Source organism: Peromyscus maniculatus, chromosome 7 (genome assembly GCF_049852395.1).
Source record: "Peromyscus maniculatus bairdii isolate BWxNUB_F1_BW_parent chromosome 7, HU_Pman_BW_mat_3.1, whole genome shotgun sequence".
Taxonomy (NCBI): domain Eukaryota; kingdom Metazoa; phylum Chordata; class Mammalia; order Rodentia; family Cricetidae; genus Peromyscus; species Peromyscus maniculatus.
In genome coordinates this window covers 37,122,688-37,144,478 of record NC_134858.1, presented here as the reverse complement: position 1 = coordinate 37,144,478, position 21,791 = coordinate 37,122,688, and the positions used below count along the sequence as shown (strand labels likewise).

Sequence of the window (21,791 nt, the reverse complement as noted above, 5' to 3'; positions counted from 1 at the left end):
CTTTCTTCTGGATAGTCCGCCTTACTCCTACCTCTCCGGTGTTTTCGCGGCCCCGCCACTGGGAACATACTTTCTCATTTACTTTGTTTCTCCCTTAACCTCCTCCACTCCTGACGTGAACGCCCGCTCTTTGAGGAGAAAGGTTCCGGTGTGTCAGGCTCGTGGCCGCTACTTCATACACTTGAATGAGAAGTGACTAGAACGACAGATGAAGATGGAGACACTGAGCCCATCTCTTAAAACCGCAGAGGGAGTGAGTGACGGAGTAAGGCCAGGGCTCTTCTCCATCCCAGAATCTTGATGTTTAGAATACGGCAAAATAGGGTCGAGGAGGTGGCTCAGCGGGTAAGAACACTGGCTGTGCAAGCATGGGGACCTGAATTAGGACCCCAGCCATGCCCATACACATATGAGCCTGCCTGTGCATTTCTACGAAGACACGGGTAGATTCTCAGAGGCCCTGGGCAGCTAGCTAGCCTAGCCCAAACCATGAGCTCCCAAGACAGTGAGAAACCCATCCTTGAAAGAATAAAGCAGAGAGTGATAATGGAAGCCACCAGACTCTCAGTGTCCTCTTCTGGTCTCCACATGTGTGTACCCACACCTGTAAACCCGTGTGCACATCCCACACTCCATACAGATACACACCCAAACAAGACAAAACAAAAGCACTTCAAAATTTCTACTCTTTCAAAAAGAGTCTGCACACCCATCCCAAGGTATCCCATTGCTAAAACTCATCCAGTGCTGAGGCCGGAGGACCATGAGCTCCAGGCCAGTCTGGACTATTCTGTCTCCTAAAACAAAACAAGCTGGGTACGGTGGTTCACATCTGTAATCACAGTATTTAAGAAGCTGAGGCAGGATGGTCACAGCAAGTCTAAGTCCAGACTGCCTTGGTATTAGAGAGGTACATTCAGATGCAAAGCTCCTTGGATAACTTTGTTCCCCGCTAATGCCAGACATCCTCAAATAAGGCAGCAAGAAGAGCAAGTTGGGTCTATGGTCGCATCTCCTGTGATACCCACCCATTTATTTGGAATTCTTGAGGCTTGCTCAGTTCCCATAGATGACTCTGTGTCTTTTCAGTCAGTGTGCAGCTGAGCTGGGGCCTACTTGGTCTTGGAAGGGAACTATGTATTAGCAGTGTGCTTCAGGGCCAATCGTTGATGAGGCAAAAAAACGTTATCTTTATGGGATGGGCTCCCATCATTTGCTCTTTTCCATGATTCTTTTGAGGTAAATAAATGTCATTCCATTCTTAGATACTCTTTCTAAAGCATGTAATTTTTTTTCTTTTTACAATTCCTTGGGTGTTAAAAATATTTTAATGGGATGGAGGTAAATAGTACAGCATTTGCGCAGTACATAGTAAACCTGGATTTAATTTCCACCCCCTCACCCCCCCCACACACACACACAGAGAGAGAGAGAGAGAGAGAGAGAGAGAGAGAGAGAGAGAGAGAGAGAGAGAGAGAGAGAGAGAGCTCTAGCATGTCCTCAAGCATACCAGTAAGAAGACCACATTGAATCTGTGTCTATGGAGGTATCCCCTCTGATTCCAGGGGAAGGAAGAAAGGCTGTGAATCTGCCTATGGCAGACCCATAAGAAACACACCAGGGCCATAGAGGAGGATCGGCACCCTAAAGCAATCTCTCCCAAGTCCCTGGGATGTAACTGTAAAAGGTCAAAAAAGCCATGTCCTCTGCAAGTATACAAATGAGTAGAGGCATGATCCAGATGAGTTATTAAGAAGTGCTCAGCAAATGTGCAGCCCAAGCCCCACCTGTAAGAAAGTTTGCCAATGCACACTTTGTAATAATAATAATAATAATAATAATAATAATAATAAGCCACCATTATACATATAAAATGCTTTTGAACTACAGGGTTTAAAATAGCACACAGATGGAACTGCATGGGTATGATTAGCAAAAGGATTTATTAATGGCTTTCCTGTTAGTTGCTGCTTAATTGACTAATTTTTGTTGTGTTTCGTTGGCAAAACAGTGCCTTTGAGGCATGCTTTCGGTCCAGCCTACTGAAATAGCCATGCTACTCTTGGCCCCCAGGGCATCACGGGAGATCAAGATATTATGCACACATGGTTAGCCTTTGTGTAAAACCTAACTGTCTGCTATTACTGTACTCAGCCAAGGGCTAAATTGGGCATCTTAATATTGAGGTTTGTTTGCCCTGTTGCATCAGGTTCTTGTAAGTACTAGACATAAATAAAAATAGTTTAGTTCTGGTTCAAAGAGACTTTCCCCAGAACTGGTTTTACTGTAATATACATCTTCCTATGAAACTCAGAATCCAGTGAGTCTTCCAAGTGGATTAGGATTGCTGTGCTGTGGCCATCTCCGGGGCATTAGTTACAGTACATTGCCCCAGCTTTACCAGTTGCTTCTCCTGTAACGAAAGGCAGAGAAAGATCACCCGCTTGAATAGAAGAGCAGAATGCCATCTTTTAACTTCCGTTGAGTGCGATGGAGACGATAATTGAATGGCAAAAGCACCCCCATTGGAAGGGAGCAATGAAGCATCCTCAGTTCCTTTAGGAAAGGCGAGGGGTGCAATCTGAGAGGCTGGCCAGCCCCAGGGCTCCGTTCCAGCCACTGATGGCAATAATGGCAACGACAACGAGGACGATCAAATTTCTCCCAGTGGTTGTCACTCGCCACCTCCGCCTTTCTCCACCTTGCCTGGAGATAAATTAACCTGCGTTTGAAGCTCTTGACTGGACTGTGGTCTTTAGCCATGTTCTGTGTGTGGTTCTGTGAGTGCAAACCTACCAACCCTGAATCTCGGATAAGCAGCCTGTGGGGGGGGGGCGCTGTGTGTGGGGAAGGTGGATTCTTAGAGGGTTCTCTGATGTGTGTTTTATGTGTCTTTGTAAGCAGACATACTGTGTTTCCTGTCAGTGAGGGAATAAATGAATACTGTGAGCTTACTAGGACTGGAAAGTGCCTGTAAGCGTGGAGGATTTGCACCAACACCTGCCAATCTCAGAAATGCACATGTCTGGGATATATGTCTACACATGCCAAGTTTACATTTATCTCGGACAGGCCATGCTGATGAATAGTAAAAATTCATCTGGTACCTTATACAGGTGTATACAGTGTTTGTACTGTACAGGAGCACAGGAGGAGTACCTACATGCCTTTAACTCCCACTACATGTGATGAGCACTGTAACTGAATGAACAAAAGCACTCTCGTTGTAAGGGAACAATAATTTGCACATTTTAGGACTGAGAGGCTGATGTAAAAGAACAAAATGACCCCAAGCTGGAGAAGGCAGCTGGGCATCAAGGGGCCAAAACTCTGGAATCAGATTATCTGGACTGAACCCCGGCCCAGCTGCTGAGTGGTCTTCTGTCTTTGGATGACCATTCTGAGCCTCAGTTTTTGTCAGTTGAAAATGCAAAGAGCTGCAGAGTGATGGTGGCTCAGTCTTTAATCCCAGCACTTGGGAGGCAGAGGCAGGCAGATCTCTGAGTTCAAGGCCAGTCTGGTCTACAAAACAAATTCCAGGACAGCCAGGGCTACAGAGAGAAACCCTGTCTCAAGAAAACCAACCAACCAACCAACCAATCAACCAACCAACCAACCAGCCAAACAACAAAACAAAGCAACAACAAAAAAAGAAAATGGAAAGAACCATTAACAATGGCACCTGGACTGATTATAGAATGAGCTGAGATTGTACTCATTCATAGTAAGTGTACAGGAAATGCCAGCTAGTCTTACTGAGACTATATTTGTTTTTATTTTTATGTGCTAGGATATAACACAGTGGATTTCAGACCAGGCTTTGTGGTTCACACCTTTAGTTCCAATGCTCAGAAGGCAGAGGCAGGCAGATCTCTATGAGTATGAGTTAAAGGCCAGGCCAGCCTTGTCTACATAGTTGGTTCTAAGACAGCCAGGACTATATAGTGAGATCCTACCTTTAAAAAAAAGCAATAGATTTCTTTATTTTTATTTTATGTGCATTGATTGGTGTTTTGCCTGCATGTGTGTCTGTGTGAGGGTGTTGGATCCCCTGGAACTGCATGGAGTTACAAACAGTTGTGAGTTGCCATGTGGGTGCTGGGAATTGAACCTGGGTCATCTAGAAGAACAGCCAATACTCTTAACCTTTGAGCCATATCTCCAGCCCAAGTTTTCTTTAATTCTTAAATCTTAATCTCTCTCCCTCTCCCTCCCCCCTCCACACAGAGGGAGAGAGAGAGAAAGATATATGTACATGAACGATGTGTGTGTTCATTTTTGTGAGTGAGAGTACAAGTGTGCATGCCATAGCGTGTGTGTGTGTGTGTGTGTGTGTGTGTGTGTGTGTGTGTGTGTGTGTGTGATGGTCAAAGGATGACCTTGGGTGTTAGCCCTGGCCACTGCACACCCAGCAGCTGGATGATGAGAGTTCATTGAGTCTCCTCTCTCTCTCTCTCTGACTCTCATCTTGCTGTAGGAAGTACCCAGCTTCACCTGCGTTCTGGTGACTCAAAGCCAGTTCTTCCTACTTGCACAGGAAGGACGTTAGTCACTGAGCCATCTCCCCCCAGCCCAAAGTAATGGGTCTTGCGGTGACATTTTCATGCATGTATTTCATCATAGTTTGTTGTTGTTTGTCCCCCTCCCACTTCCTGTTCACCCCCCACTTCCACTTCCTGGTCCCCTTATTCCCCCAGACAGCCCCTCTTTCTGTGTCCATGCAACTTGTATTGTTACTGCTCTGGCTTCCTCCCCTGCCTCTAGGTCCCCTAGTATAGTCTCCCTTCTGCTTTCCCATCCTGCTTTTTGTGTGCTATTCAAAATAAAATGGGGTTTCCGCCCTCACTGGAGAACTGTCTACTCATGTTCTTCTTCGTGATATTATCCTCAGAAAACGAGCCAGTTGTTCCTCACATCTGCTCCAAGCCACGCTGGGCACTTTGTTTCAGTGAGGTGGGAAGCCAGTTACTTTGACAATGGCTGTCCTCCTGCTATGGGACGTGAGGGGTTCTGTCAGTGAACCAGAAGCAGGGAGGGTGAAGAAGTTTGGCTTTTAAAAGCACATAACTTCTGTAAATCTAAGACTATATTAAGATGAAATTTGTGTATATTCTGGAAGGCATGTGGCACTGTGTTTCAGGGCATAGCTTGATCATTCCCAGATGAACCCCATCTTTGTATGAGGTAACAGTGAAGTAACAAAGCAGCCTGGGAGTCAGCACCCAGAGACCTGCCTTATCTATAAAATGTGGAGCCTGGGCTCTTTGAAGGCACTTGGCTATTTGGAGACTCCAGTCGAGCAAACAAAGATTTAGGGAGACGCCAATGGTGGTTAATGTACGCCTTAGGGTCAGGGCCAGCAGGCCTCCTCGGCATCAGGAACTGGGGAGAAGATGGTGGTGTCTAGGAGGCTGGCTAGCATCACATCTCCTTGACTTCCCAGCGGGGATATTGGGATAGTTGCTTCTCTGGAGACACTGGGATGAAATCCCATCTCTCAGCCATGATAAGCTGGGGCCCTTATCGCTAAGAGAAGGCAACGGCAGAACCAGAACGTTAGTTCGGGAAGTTTCCTTAAGAGTTGAGAAACAGGCAGCTGCTTCCTAGCACATTCCATTCCTCCCTTTAATTGCTCCCCAAGGATCCATAGTCCAAACACCCTTACCTGAGAAACTTGTGCTTTTAGTTAATCAGAAATGAGTGTTCTGGGCAAAGACCATTATGGTCTGAGGTCTCTCCTCCTGAGACCGCCTACGTGGTGGAGGCTGAGTGAGGCAATGCAATCCAAAAGAAACTGTGACCATAGTCAGAGCTGCTCCTGGAGAAACCGCAGGGCCCCGGCAGGCGATATATTCTGTTTTCGTCTCCCCGAAAAGGCTTTGCAATATAGCAGCACTCTCTAGAGGGTCTGAGGCGGGGAAACAACTCTGGGCACTTCTTGAATTCTCCCAACTTCGCTTCCCATCCCCCTTGCAGACCCCACCGCCATTTCTTCATCATGCTCGGGTGGAAGCAGTGATCTCTTCCATCACAGATTAAGAAACAAATGGGACTCAGATCCTGCTTGTGAGACTGACAGGTATAGAGGTGGGAAGAGCACAGCAGAACTCTGATACAGAGCCGGAGGTGACACAGCTCTGAGGGCCGTGCTTTCTGTGGGCCGAGGCTGTGGGGTGGATACCATACAACAATAACAACCATGACGCAAGGTAGATAATGGCCGAGTGAGACGAGGTGTTACCTGATTGCTTTGAGATTATTTTTTGCTATGGTGATAGATTCCAGTGGTTACGGAAGATGTTCTCCAAACAGAAATGATGAGGCATTACAGGACAGCTGGAGGAACAAGGACAGGCAGGGACTTATGACGGCACCTCCTGACCTGTGGAATGCTGTCGAACCTTAGGCCTGAAAAGTGACCCAGAGGTCACCGGGCACAACCCTATAATGAGACAGTTCCCAGCATGTTCCCTCTGCACCCCACCATCTCTGTGGGTGGGATCTCACTATGTTTCACTTAAAACATCTGGTTCCTGAAGGAAGGAGGGGAATTTTTCCTTCTGGATGGTAAAGGCGGAGTGGAAGGAAGCAAGATGTGAGCCTGGGTGGTGAACATCGCGGTGAGCCCGATGCCCATGCTGTGAGCCTGGGTAGTGAGCATCGCGGTGAGCCTGGTGCGCATGCGGTATGGCTGAGTGCTGACTAGTTGTTCTTGGAGTCCAACTGGGAGATCTCATTATAGTGGGGATTGGAAACTGATGTCCAGGTTCCGGGATCCAAGGTCCAATGTCCGGTCAGCAGAGAAGTTACACTTGGAGGGAATGAGATCACGTGAGCAAGCTTTTAAGAAAGGAGACTTTGCTCTGACTATTAAGATTTAAACCACCGCCTGACCACATCCCGGAAAAAGGTTATCTACCTGTGGAGGCCAGATCAGAGCTAAGATCATGGGGAGGCTCTGTTTAAAGGTCTTCTAGTGTTTACTAAACGACTCCAGCGGAAGCTAGCAAGCTTCGTTTAAAAAGAAGATTTCTCCTTTCTGCATTCGGAGTCCTTTCGTGGGAGCGTCCAGTTGGCAAGCCTTTCGATAGCAGAGGCCTTGAAGTGCAGGACTCACCCAGTCCTGCTGCCTTGCTGAGACCTATGGGTAGACTCTTTAACAGGTAAGAAAGAGGTGTCAGAGACACAATTAAGGCTACATTTACATTATTAACGGCAGACGGAGCTGTTTGTGCAGTCTGAACATGGCCTAAGAATTACTTCTTGCTGCTGGGAAGTTCTGTTGGGAGTTTGGGCAAGAGAGCTCTGCTGCCTTTTAGGGGCTGTACTTCTTTTTAAAAAAATTTAGAATTCAATATGAATACCTGGAGAGAGATTAGTATTAAGTTTGTGGTCTGTTTTATTGAAGGAACTAATAGAAGCTGACTAAATTAAACAAGAGAACAACACGTATCCATTTGTGAAATTACAGCTCTAAACATTAATTTGTTTACCAAGCTGGAAATCAAATAAAAGTGTTCACAAAAATAAATGGCAGAGAGAATCGGTTTGTACAGCACCTAGGATTTCATACATATATTTCATATTTCATATATGTATTTCTTATTTCATAGCACTGAGATAGGTCGAGGACACAGTGAAGAAGACACTGGTTGGGTCGAGAATACTTAGGTTTAAATCATATCTTGATACCTAGAGATCTTAATTTCCCTAGGCCTCAGTTTCCTTATCTTGAAATGAGGTAGGGAAATGACATTTAACTCATAGGTTTGTTATAAGGCTCAAGTGAGAATATACAGTGCTTGGCTCAAGAAGCCTTAAGTGAATCTAAATATTTTAGGACATTGAACTATTTCTGATCTACATCTGGTGGACTTTTAGTTTCTTTTAAGACCTAACTGTCCCCCATTTACTTTAAACTCACAGGCCCGAGCATGTAAGCTGGTAATTGACTGGTGACTTTTATTAAGTAAGTAGTGTTGTTCCTAAAAAGTTGTGTAATATTTAATATAAAAAAACATGGTGATGGTATATTATCCACTGATATTTAAAATGCATTAGCTGGGACAGAGAGAGGGCTGGGTAAGTAAAGGCATTTACCGACTGACTTCAGAACTCACACATGCTTGGAAGAGAGAATTCATTCTCTGACCTTTGACACTTTAATGCATGCTGTCAGCCCCTTCGAGCACAAAACAAAAAAGCAAAACAAACAAATCAAAACATTAAAAAATTAAAATGCAGTAGGGGAATTTCCTACATAAAAAAAGAAAGAGCAAAGAACGAGCCTTCTCGGAAGCAGAAAGCCATCCTGTTAGAACTTTTGTGCAAAGTTACACATTCGCACATTGGGATTAGCTCTCTCCCAGTGTTTGGTGTACGCCTTGCTCTGTGTGGGCTTATGGGGGAATTAGATGTATGTGTATAAAGACAACATGACTGTTAGGGACTCTGCTGTACCATTTGTTTTAAAATTATTTTTGAAGTCAAAATGCTACTTCAGAAATCAGTATTGGAAGTTACTAAGGTAGAGTTCGACTCAGAGATGTTTGATCAACACACAGAAGTTTCCAGCTTCAGCCTTCTGGTTCCTGGTTAAGATATTCCCTTCCAGTGCCTCCATATCTCATCATGAATCTGTGAGATAGGGTTGAAGGTAGGTGAGCATCACATTAAATAATGTTCTTTCTAAGCCTATAATTCTATCACCTAAGGAATATTCATTAAAATGTCAGGTGTCAGGAGCAGGTAGATTTCTGTGAGTTCCAGACCAGCCTGGTCTACATAGTGAGTTCTTTCTGAGCCAGCCAGGGCTTCATAGTGAGACATGTCTCAAACACAAAATATAGAAAAAAAATCCAAGTATTAGACAGAATTAATGTCTCCCAAAGGTACCTCTTTCATTCAGGGAGTGGCTAAGGGAATAGGAAGACAGGCTTTCTTTATCCTGAATACATACCCAGAAGTCCAGTGTGTATTCGGTGATGTACACTGAAAGTTCACAGTGTGGACATTCTGTTATTTAATAGAGTCCTTCAAAAGACCTGTGCCTTGTTCAAGTTGTTAAATGAAAATTTTACCTATTGAAATAAACAATTTAATGAATTGTCTTTTTTTGTAAAACATTTTTTGTATTAAAAAGATAATTTTTAATATAGCTTCTTTTGCGGTAGTGGGAATTGAACCCAGGGCTGCCTTGTCCATACCTGACAAGCAATCTCCCTCTGAATTTTCTCCCAATGAAGATTATGTTCTTAAATCTGTCTTGCTTGTTCTTTTCTTTTCATGGTTTTGTTTTGGTTTGTTTTTGTTTTTTTCTGTTGCCCAGACTGGCCTCAAACTCCTCCCCTGAGGTGATCCTCTGGGACTGCCCCTGACTTAAATCTGAATTTTCACACACCACTCTTGCTTAAAGCAATTTTTTGCCGTTTGGAGATTCTGAGATCTACAGCAGACACTTCAGCACTGACCCTTCCCAAGTCCTAGTTGCAGACTGTGTAAAATCCTGCACGGTCTCTGACACCGAAGGAGCAAGCCTTGGGGACAGCTCTGGGGCAGAGGGTTGCCAAGGTGGATGCATATGGAGTATTCCTGAAAAGTAGAAACAGCTGACAGACAGAAGGCCACAGCCAGTGCAGACCTGCGGAGGAATGAACTATTTACAGATACTCCCTCTAGCTGTGCGGCTTGCAGAAAGAGAAATGACTCACAGTGCAGTGGGGATTGAATCTAGGGCTGGGTTACAAAAGCCAATGGTGAAAATCATCTCTTGAGCCCTGCTCTCTTCAAAGTCTTCCTGTGTTGTGTACAAAGTGATTTAATTTTTTTGCTTGGCCTTAGTATGTAAAGACTAATATCCCTGGTGCTCAACAAATGCAGCGTCATACCCAAGCAGAACAAGTCAGGCACCTGTCTCCAGACTTGGCTGATTTCAGTGTTCTATCTCAGGATAAAACGTTGTGAGAGTTCTATTGAACTCTACAAGTGGTTGGAGCTTGGCACTCAAGTAGTACCCAGGTATTGGCTTGCTGATCTGTGAGGAGTGGCTACTATTTTCTGATTTAGGGGGTGGAGAACAGCTGGAATGTCCATTAAAGCTAAAACAAACAAAAAAATGGTTGGCTGCTCACTTGCTGAAAAGGAATCGTTAAGCTGTAATCCTACAGCTTAAGAGCCTTCTCCTGAAAGGAGTTAGTTCACCTTGTAGCTCTGACCTCTAACTTCAAGAGGCATGCAGAACCCTCTATGTGGAAAGCTTAGCCTCGTCCCTATGTTTTAGTAGAACAACATCATCTCTCTGTACCTTGGTTTACCTTGGATGATGAAGTGGTGGTTGAACCAGATCGCTGAAACCTCCTCTCCACTGTCCTGGGAGTCTGTGATCAGGAGGTTTTTTTTTTTTTAAAGCCCAAACTCCTCTCTGAGCTTCTTCAGTACTCAGCCGTCACCAAGGTGAAAAATCATCAGACTCAGTGAAAGTGTTCTTTTAGCGGATCTAGACCATGCCCTACTCTTCTGTCTGCCTCTATGTCGTCTTTGCTGGAAGCACACCCCAGTTCCATTTACCTGGAAATCTCCTCTGCAGCCCTGCAGCCCTGGACTACCTAGTCGCCTCTATGACATTCTTTGGATTGGGAGCTTTCTGCTGCCGTGTGTTCACACTACATTTGGCACATATTTCTATCCAAGTAGATTCTCCTTTCAATTTGGACTTTTGAGACTAGCTTTTTGCCCCTTCCTCCCCTCCTCCAGATTTGAAGCACCTGAAGCCAGAGTCATCTGTGATGAGCTTTCAAAAGCAATCGTTTTAGGAAGAAATGAGTACTTCTACACAAAGTTCTTAAAAAACTCTTTATAGTACCTACTATTAGATGTGCTGAGAGTCTGGGGCTATTAAATGCTTTTTTGATTGATTTGTTAGATTACCAGGTACACCACCAGGCTTCAATTTTCTTAGCAGGTATAAGCAGAACTCCATTTTGAATGGCATAATCATGCAGTCACATTTTGTTCTTTGGAAACATAACATCTCTCAGCAATAAAGCACACACACAAATTAAAAGGGAAGCGACAGCAAGACACAAACCATTATTGCCCCCACCCCTACACACACACACACACACACACACACACACACACACACACACGGCTTCTCACAATGTAACTCCAGGCCCTAGAAGAGGTTAAAGCAGGATGGTGTAAGCTCAAGGCCAGCTACACAGCAAGATCTTTTCACAAACAAACAAACAAACAAACTTTAAAAAAAAGATTTGAAAATGAATGAGTGTCTTCTACTCATTACTGGAAAGAAAAATCTAGTTACGCAGTCTAGCCACTTATCCCCTGTATTTACTCTCTAACCCGTAGCGATATCACTTCTTCTCTTGCCGCTCCATTGAAATTGTTGCCTCAGAGGTCATGAAAGACCTAATTATCAAATGTAAGGGAATGGTCTCTGTCTCTTGGGAATAAAAAGCATGAGCTATAGAGAGACCCCAACTTAAATTTATTCCCATCTCCCACTTGCAAGTCACGCGAACTTGTGCAGGTAACATGGTACAATCCTCTCAGTATTCTGATTTGGGGCTTTTGAGAGCAGTTTGCCAGGGTTGGTGGGAGCATCACCCCGGGCTTTGAGCAGGAAATGCTTCTCGTGGTGTCTCCCTTGCTGTAGCCAGGCAGGCAATGTTGATTCCTTACTTTACTGGACCTCCAAGTCATGGCTCATTTTATTTTCCATTCCGTGTCTCTGAACAAATCTTTCACACGGGTTCCATTTTCCTCACTCAGCTCCTCTCATTCATCTATTTTCCTGCCCTGTTTAGATTTTCACCCATATTTTTTAACTGCTTGCTATTCAGAAATTCAATACTCCCAAACATTGACCAACTGACAGTCTCCTAATCGGTCCCTTGTTTCTCTAATATGTATTTCAAAGTGTTACCAGAGTTAATATTCTCCCAAATACAGGTCAGTAGTAAGTCACTAATGTCATTTTATCCACCAAAAAAATGAAAGCCAAAAAAAAAAAAAAAAAAAAAAAAAAAAAAAAACACCAAAAAAGAAAAAAAAAAACCCAACAAAACCTATTTAAAGTGTATCCTTTTGTTAAAAGAATGAAATCTAACATCAACACTCACCACAATGAATCTGTCTTCCTAGGACACCTTTTCATCTGCTCCAACCTGTCCCCTTACTTTATAAAACACCATTTTCATTTCTCTCTGGCTTCATTACTCAAACTCTCACTATCTTATTTTTCTTTACTTATTTTATTCTTGAGCCTTTTTTTTTTCTAAGACAAAGTCTCACCCTGTAGCCCAAGTTGGCTCAGAAGTCACTAGCTCAAGTTGGCCTTGAACTCAGAGCAATTCTTCCTCAGCCTTCTGAGCACTATGATCATAGTCATCCATGCCCTACTTCCTGAGTCTTAAATACTATTTCCTTTAGGGGACCTGTCTGCACCACCTATTTCCTCCTAGTTAGAATATTTTCATCTTTCTACCTACGTCTCATCTGCCGATGATTCACCCCCAACTTGCTGGTCAGTGTGCCCCAGTGCACAAACTACAAACTACATCCGATTTCTCTTGCACTGTCTCCAGCACTCAGCAAGGAGTTTGTGCCGTGCTCTGATTTCACAGTAAACCGAATGGAAGATCAACATGAACAGTCCTGTTTCCTAATAAGGGTATGATAAACGCAACCAGACACGATAGAGGCTAGGGTAATAGAATGCTTCTTATGTGCCAAGCTGTGTTCTAAGTGGTTGCAGTGGTTCCAGAGTTCATGAGCATGCCAGGAGAAAGCTGCTGGTCCAGAACCAGAGCGCACAGATGGGAATTGGCCTCACCCAATCTGATAGTGGGGGACAGAAAGGGACCCGGGGCTCCACTAGCATGATTGTAATCAGTGCTCCAGAGAGGATGTTCTGTGCTGCTTCTGAGGAATGCAGCTGGATTACCTAGAGCATGGCATGACCAGCCAAGGGTAAGATGGGGTGACCTTAGGAAGTTGTTGCCAGCCCTGGTTTGCACAAAGATTGTCCTTGCAAGACTAAAGAGACAAGAGGGGACGGCATTTGCCTGTACTTTCATATTACGGCGTCACCGAGAAGGGCAGCCAAATGTTATGCAAAATGTTCGCTGAAGAGCTATGGAACCAGAGGGCTTATCTCGTGGTTGCCCTTCTCCTAGGATGACCAGGTGACGTTAGAGATCACCCTAGCTGCTGTGAAGGCTGATAGAAGCAAGCCTCTGCCAAATTTGTGCATTGCCCAAGGCTGAGAGCACTCTCCAGGCTCTGTTCCCAGGAAGAGACTCTCCAGCAAGGTTTGTAAGCACCTTCTTTCTCCTCAGGAGAGTCGGATGTGGTGGCTGGTCAGCTGTGGTTTATTTAGATTATGTTTAGCAAGAACTGGCTTCCTACTCTACCCTGCTTCCCCAGACATACAAATTTAGCATGGTTCTTTCTAACTTAAAAAAAAAAAAAATAGCCGGGCAGTGGTGGCACACGCCTTTAATCCCAGCATTTGAGAGGCAGAGCCAGGGGGATCTCTTGAGTTCGAGACCAGCTTGGTCTACAGAGCGAGATTCGGGACATCACCAAAGCTACACAGAGAAACCTTGTCTCAAAAAAACAAAAACAAAAACCCCAAACAAACAGAAATTGTTTATTTACTTGTATGTGTGAGAGTGCTTGCGTACATTTTGTGCACATGGATGTCAGAAGACAGCTTGCAGGAGTCAGTTCTCTCGTACCATGTAGATCTCAGGGATAGAACGCAGGTGGTCAGGTCTGCTGACCTGCAACTTTACACACTGGGCCATCCCATCAGCTCTCTTCTTACGGTCCTAAGTGGTGAGCTCCTCTAAAGGGTGCAGGTGTAAAAGGGAAATTCAGAAAATAGAAGATACATGGGAAAGGCCGATTTAAGTGACTCTCTCCATATGTTTCTAGTTTTCTGTACAAGGTGGTGAAGCAGTTTGCAGACCACAGGAAGGTCAGCGATCAAAATGCCTGCAGCCAAGGACAGTCATTTTAGACCAATTTGTGTTTGGGGAATAAGCCAACTTATTTCAATTAATTAATTAATAATTCTTGAGATAGGGTCTTGCTATTTAGCTCAGACTGGACCTGAATGTTGAATCCTCCTGTCTCAGCTTTCCCAGTGCTGAGATTACAGGAATGAGCCAAGTGCCTGCCAAATTGCCTTTGTTTTAAAGTGGAAAACCTGAGTCTTAGATCCTCACACTGGTAGGACAGATATGGGCCTTTAAAAGATAATCTCTTTTCTTCCACTGCCCTAACTAGGCTCCAGTTACCTTTTAAAGGTCTGAGGAGAAAGCCACTAGGCTTGGCCCTGCATGCCAGTTGTTAACCGGCCTTAACCTTGGGTAAATGCTTGTCATTGAACACGAGTCCCCACACTGCCCTTTGCACAAACTACTCAGTCATAAAACAAGAGAGTAGAGGGGAACATCTGCCCACTGCTGTTGCAGCATCCGATACTTTCTGTCCCCATCTCCAGCTTTCCTTCAAGCCACAAACTCCGTTCGAGGTTTCCTCGTTTGCTCTTGCCGGTGCACTTTGGAGGATGCTGTGTGAAACAGTCTCTGTCCATTGGGTTGGTGCATGGCTGCACCTTTTTCTGACATGCTCATCTAAGTGTGTACTCAGGAGACATCTAGCCTCAAAACTGTTAGTTAAGTTTTCTGGATAATAGACTATGCTGTTACAGGTCTCCAGAAGTAGTAGACAGGTGCTGGGTGTCTTGTGTCGACAGGAAAGGAGAGCCTGTACAGCTGAGAATAAACAACAGTCACTTGGTAATATGAGAGCCATTCATTTAAAGTTGGAGGCCTAGATGTGGGGTTGGAGGTTGGGAGCTGGGACATTCTGGACACCACCTGTCTGCAACAACTGCCTCCCCACCCCCCACACACAGATGAGGTCAGTTTCCCAGAGAACTGAGGCAGTGTTTAGAGCCAATAGGAGAGAGAGGAAATGTGGGGAGAGAGGGTGCAAGTATGAAAGGGAATTGTGGGTACTTTTTGGCCATGACACCCTCCATCAGCTGCTTTGGGAAACTGCCCTCCCCAAACCCCCCACCCCCCAGATTTGTGCTTCTTCTTGCCTGCTTGTAAAACACTGTTGGAACTGAACAGCTACAGTCTGGAACTACCAGGGCACTGCTTTCTTGACTTGCTGCCCGTTCTATGATTTTGCTGACCTCTACATTGGTTTCCGAAGGCCTGATTCTGGCCTTGTTACATTAGTCACTGTTGTTCCTGGGAGTCCTCGGACAGGTTTCTGTAGCCGGCGCTGCTTTCATTATTGCAAGAAGAGGATAGTAACTTCTGTTACCTCAGTCCTAAGGTCACTAGGAAGATGCACTGTGATGTATGAGAACCCTTTTACAGAGTCTAAAGGTCACATACAAATAAGAAATATATTGGAAAGGTTCAAAGGAAGAAATATTTGGCTCTTTCTAGGGAGCTTAGAGGGAATAACTACTGATAGTTGCAACTATCTGTGTTCCAAAGTAAACAGAGACAGTTGCAGTGGCTGGGGGTGTGGGGTCTGATTTTTTTTTTTTGTTGTTGTTAGTTTGTTTGTTTTGTTTTGTGATAAGTTCCTTCTAGCTGAGGCTGGCCTCAAACCCACTTTGTACATGAGGATGAACGTGAACTCCTAATTTTGACTAGGGATTTGATGGGTGAAAAGGATAAAGCTTTAGGAAAAGAAGAGGCTGCAGATGGAAGTGGGTGGAGGACAAGGTCAGGGACAAGGGATGCTTTGGGTATCTGCTTCTTTGCAAGTGAGAAATTTTAGATTTAGTCTGGCAAAGGTTTTCTCTTGGGCCAAGTGAAACGAAAGCAGTCATTCTCAACCACTGCTGTGCCCAAAGCTTAAATGAAATCTCAGGGTATTTGAGGTCCAGACTCTTTTGTGGGATACCTTGCTGAAGTGCACGAGAGGAAGAAGTTGGTGACTTTTCTTCATTTTGAGAGCTATGCATTCAAATTCAGAAGGCCTGTGACAAGTGTGTGTGTATGTGTGTGTGTGTGTGTGTGTGTGTGTGTGTGTGTGTGTGTGTGTGTTGTACCCTTTCTTTCTTCAAATTATCTGTCGAATTTTTTGGCCTCCAAATGAATGGTAGTGCCCTGCTTCCCCTTAAGCACAGAAACTCAGTTCTTGTTTATCAGCTCAAACAGGCAGGTTCTTTGAGTTGGGAAGCTGTCGGATCATCTACAAAGCGTTTCTCCATGGAGGAGATCCAAGACAGCCAACAAACTATGTAGATCCTTGGTTGATTCCAAAGGGTCACAGTCCAGGCTCGTGCTCTGAGCCGGAAGAGCTTGCCTGCTCTCTGCCAGGTCTGACACCTGATGGAAAGGGCTTTCTCCTTTTTCTGTCCTGAGCAGGAGTTAAAATAGAGTGATACCAAAATGATGCCCGTGCAAGCCAGCAGCCGGATGTGAAGGGTCAGAAAAGGGACTGATACTCCGGAATCACTTACGGGTGGACCTGGCCTCGGCTATTCAGCCAGATGCACTTCCTATTTCTCATAGCCTCAAGGAGATTGTGTAATGTCAGGATGTCTCAAGCTCCCCCCATATGTCATTTCAGGACATGATGATCTGACACGTGGCCAGCTGTTGCCTCAGATGTCTCACTGACCTGTAGGGATGTATTCTACTTTGCAGTGAATTCTGTGATCTTTAGGGATGTGATTTTTATTCTCCCAAAGGGAAACTGGACTAACAAATGGCAGCTAAGAGAACGGGGCAAACTGGAGACCTTGTAGTGGGGTCTTTGTTGTTCCTTATGATCTATCTGCCAATGAAGAGGCAAACTCCTTGCTTGGGGGTGGGGTCATTAAGTGTTAAGCCTGTACCCCAGCAGGTTGGTGCTCAGTCCAACAAAGAATGTCTTCCCAGAGCAACTCACTTCTACCTCTACCTCACACGTCTTAGGGTACACCTGCCTCTGGGTGTAGCACACAGATATACTAGAGGGATTACTTCTCAGTTCAGAGGCCTAGGGCCACAGTAGATTTTGTGACAGAGCCCATGCTCCCAGCAGACTGAAGGAGCACCAGACAGTCTCAGAATGTCCAGGGATGCACTTGACTCGGGTTTCCGAGTGCCCTGACTTCCTTCACTCACCCTCCATTCCTTTCATGCTTTGCTTAGAATGGGGCTATGGTTTTGGCAGGGTCACACACCATGTACAGGGGCAGACTCTTTTCCTCAGTGGTCCTGTGTGTCCTGTGTCTTTCCATCCAACCGTCTGTCTCTCCTTTGTGTCATGTTTAGTGTCTCCCAGCTTGCCATTTTGGAAGCAGCTTCCAGGAATCACCCTTTCTCCTTCTGACTGTGCCCAGTCTTCCCGGTCAGCACTCCAAGCAACTCAAAGAATACACGTTTCTTAGGAGAAGAGAGAGAGACTCAGCTGAAAAGTCCCCTAGCTTTCTCTCAATCCTGTATCTTGGGTGGTCTGAGAGTGTGGGCTGAATCCATTGATTCCCCTCCCCCCCCCCCCCCCCCCCCCCGCCCCGGGAAAAAGCAGGGAGTTCACTAACCAGAACTGCTGGGCCAATCATTGCCCTGAGAAAGTTTGGATCGTGCTCCTATTTCATTAGGCTGATTGGAGCAGCCTTGACTCGGAGGTAGAGTCCCTCCCCAAGGGATTCCGTGTACAGTTACACGGCTGTCGCTGCCTGTGCGTGTCCTTTCAGGAGAGCAACCCACTCCCTCCTCAACCCCCAGCTCCACCTCCTCCACCTTTTTTGCTTTTATCTAGTGTCTCCCTTGCTCTCTCTCTCTCTCTTTCCTCTTTCCTCTCGCTCCTACCACTGCCTCTTCTTCCAGCTCTCCACGCTCCTGCAGCGCCTAGCCGGCTCTCCAACGCAGTCTGCTGAACGCAAACCACTGAGAGTTTGCTGTGCAGCCCCTAGGGGCCCGGGGCCGCCCGAGTCCCGCTAAGGCAGAGACGCCGGCAGAGCCAGCGAGCGCAGCGGAAGACAAACACGCGGCGGGCGCGAGAGCGAGGGGAGCCCCAAGAGGGAAGCCGGGTGGCGAGGCTTGGCAGGCGACTGTCCCTACGTCCGGGGTCGCCTCTCCCGCGGCGGACTGTGCGAGGAAGCGCGCTCCGAAAAGTTCTCGACCGCAGGAGGCGGCGTCCCCACCAGTCCCCTCCTCGCGGCGCTCCAGGAAAAGGAACTTGATCTACTGGCAGGCTCGAGCTGCTCGCTGAACGTGAGAGCGGATAGTGCCACCGGCCCCGGGGTGGGGAGCCGCGAGGGGGAGCCGCGAGCCAGGCTGCAGGTGGAGGGCACCGGGCAGCGGCCAGGGACCCCGATGCCGGCGGCCAACATGATGGAGAACCTGCAGCTGCCCGCCCTGCAGGTGCCCGAGCCGCAGGGCGCGCCCGAGGGCAGCGCGGTGTGGTCCAGCTCGTCCACCCCCACGCTCCGCCGCCGGCGCTTTAAGATGCGCCGGATGAAGAATGTGCAAGAGCAGAGCCTGGAGGCCGGGCTGGTAGCCCCAGACCTACCCAGCGTCCTGGCCCCGGGCAAGGAGTTCCTGCAGCTGCCGTCCATTGAGATTACGCCCTCCAGCGACGAGGACACCCCGTGGTCCAACTGCTCCACACCCAGCGCGTCCCCGCGCCGAAAGCGCTTCCTGCTCCGCAAGTGGCTGAGGGTGAGGGAGCGGAAGGAGTGCAGTGAGAGCAGGTAGGTCCCCGTTTTTCTCCAGCAGTCTCTTCCCCTGCACCTCCCGCCCCTCCCCAGAGCCGTCCAGGGCCCCAGGGCATTCTGGTGGAAACTTCCGGGACCAAAGCTGGAGCTTCTCGCGTCACCAAGGCGTCTTCAGGAGCTGCCAGGGCACCAGGGCTAGAGAGGATTTGTCTCCACAGCCTAGGACTAGGGACTTTATATCACTTGATAGGTTGGCTGCGTTTCATCTCTTGATCCTCACAGCAAAAAAAAATGGACAATAAAATGGTGTCAGTAGTAATTGTTGAGCCCCTACTGTGTGCAGACTACTGTAGTGAGTGCTTCTCCCTGTCTCCAAATTCCATCCTCAAGGAAACTCTAAGGTAGATAGTGCTATGATTCCACTGTACAGGTGGAGATGGCGGAAGGCTAGTGAGAGAAGTTTAAGTGGCGCCTCCACGTGGATTTACAAATTCCATTTCACCTTTTTTTTTTTTTTTTCATTTTTCTTACACTAAGATGCCTAGGTAGATGCCATACAGGTCTACATGCCTAAGTATTAACCACATATTCTACCACGTCAGAGGTGCATCTCTCCATCACCATGCCCGCTCCAGTTTTGGGTGTTTGCTGTCCACATCCAAGAACTGGTGTGATGCACGCAGGGTAATGACACAAACCTTGGTGGGGTACTCCTTTAGGAAGTTGTCCATGGCGGCATGGCGTCCCCACTACTCGTGGATACCATGCCCCACTCCCCATTGGCTTTTGGGTTCAGGGGCAATGACTGTTGGCAGGTGTTTGTGCTTTTGGGTGGGGGGCATTGCTGTTGTGGCTGGTGGTGGTGGTGGTAACTAAGTTATCAACCACTTTAATGGGGATCATTTACCCTATTTGTTCACTTTCGTTTGTTTTCACTTAGGAAGCGTTTATGGAGTGGGTCTCAAGGGCTCCAGTGTGGCACCAGTTAGTAGTGGTGGTGATGGTGAGCAGGGTTTCCAGGATGTGAAGGGATGTGGAAGCTAAGCACGGTAGGACACTAATACAAAAAAAAAAAAAATGTGCCTAACACACAGGCACCTCCAGCACCTCCAAAACAAACAAACAAACAGACAGACAGACAAACAAACAATAAAGCTGTGTGGCACCTGCTTGTAATTTTAGAATTTGAGAAGTAGAAGCAGGAGGATCCTTGGAGTCTGAGATATGCACAGGTTACCCAAACCTAAATGAAACAAAACAAAAATAAACCAACACATCATATAACAAAAAGAAGTTGGGACATGTAAGTTTCATTCACATTGAAGAGATGGAGCCACCAGAAGATTTATACTGTATCACCTATAGTGGTTGTACAAGAAAAGAGAAGCTTGGAGATGTAGGAGAAGGCCTGGGAGGGAGAGGCTCAAACCATGACAAGTGCAGGTAGGAAAGGGAAAAAAGTGAGACACATATGAGGTCAGGTGCTTAAGATGGACTAAGGGAACCATACAGTAAAAATCAAAAGAAATGCGGGTGTGTGATGTGCCTTCTTGGTGCGGAAGGTAAGGTTGGGTTATGCAGGAGATGACCCTTCTGAATCTTTGTGGCTTCTGAATCTGAATCTCCCATTGATTCACCATGAAATGTCTCTCCTGTTTGCAATGACTGTACAGGGTCTCCCAGTTATGGGCCTTGGGGGCAACAGGTCTTTCTTTTCCGGTATTCCACCCGTTTGCCTTTTCCACAGAGTAGAGGGAATTGAGGATTGATGTGGGCTAATCTCAAACTAGACCATCTATCTTGTTGTGACTCAGGTACTTTTCCCCTCAAATGTGAGAGACCCAAAAAGAGTCATTGACATTTTGCCACATCTACTGAAGACAAAACACAGAGGAGAGAGTCATTCATTGCTGGCTAACGTAGGCAGGTGGAGCTGAGTAAATGTAAGGAAAATGGTTCTGGTTTTGAGTTATTTAAGGGTATGGTAGAATATTAATTTTTTTTTATTGAAGTAGGAAGGATAGCCTTAAAAATAGGAAGGTTGTTTTACCTCCTAGGTATAACTTAAAACAGTTTGCTTTTATGTTCTGGCTTATGGAGTTGGAAGAAAATGTATATCTTCTTATCCTTTGGTATCCATGGAGGTTGGTTCCACATCTTTTTGTAGTCACCAAATTTCTTATATAAAGTGGCATAGTAGTTGCATATAACTCATACATATTTTCCCATAGATGTAACTTTTCACTGTGTGTGTGTTTTATATGTATTCACGTACATGTGGGGGTCATAGGATAACCTTCAGAAATCGGTTCTCTCCTCATGCCAGGAGGATTCCAGGAACTGAACTCAGGTCTCCAGACTTAGTGGGAACTGACTTTTCCCACCGATCCATTTTGACAGCCTGTTTTCCCATACACTTTAAATCCTGTCTAGCTACCTTCTAATACCTAACGCTATGTAAATGCTGTCTAAAGAATGGCTTTACTGTACTATTTACAGAACAAGGATAGGAAACGAAGTCTGTTTTATAGGTGCGTGGAGGTGCACGCCAGTGATCCGACCAAGCATTAGGGAGGCTGGAGCGGGATGATTGGTAATTCAAAGCCAGCCTGGACTATGTAGTGAGATCTAGTCTAAAACAAAGTCTACACATGTTCAGTATAGCCACGTTTTTTTCTGAATTCTTTCTATCTCTAATTGGTTGGGTCTGTCGATACAGAACTTGGAGATACGAAAGGCCAACTGCATAAGTAGAAAAAGGCAGGCTGAGCTGCGGATGCATCATCCTTGGCTATATAGTGGATCTGAGAGCAGCCCTGAGCTAAATGAGGCAAATACACAGTCAGGGCTAAACTCAAACAATGCAGCACAGCAAGGAATACTCCTCCATCCGAGTCCATGCTCGTCCATTCTGCTTTCACCGCCTAGTACCTGCCCCCTGGTGGTGACCAATAGATGTTCACTGATGAGACCTCAAAAAACAAGTCTCTTTCCTCTTTCTGAAGTGAAAGTCTTCTTATTCACAAGTATGAGAAATTTTCAGAGGTGGCGGAGATGAGTCTAGAGCTGAGTTTTTTTTTTTTAA

General features: G+C 46.0%; 1 protein-coding gene and 1 long non-coding RNA gene across 2 annotated transcripts in view; both read left to right on the top strand.

Annotated features, from left to right (window-relative positions):
* Positions 1-6,672: 6,672 nt before the first annotated feature.
* On the top strand, positions 6,673-17,534 carry LOC143274229 (uncharacterized). Its single transcript, XR_013052703.1, has 3 exons — positions 6,673-7,163; positions 13,197-13,331; positions 14,531-17,534. It is a non-coding gene; the product is annotated as an uncharacterized LOC143274229 (long non-coding RNA).
* A 153-nt stretch (positions 17,535-17,687) lies between these two features.
* The window catches only part of Gramd1b (GRAM domain containing 1B), a 172,742-nt gene continuing 168,638 nt past the window's right edge, over positions 17,688-21,791 (top strand). The window contains 1 exon segment of the mRNA XM_042280702.2: positions 17,688-18,742. Within this exon segment, the coding sequence (XP_042136636.2) occupies positions 18,366-18,742 (377 nt within the window). The 5' untranslated portion in view covers positions 17,688-18,365.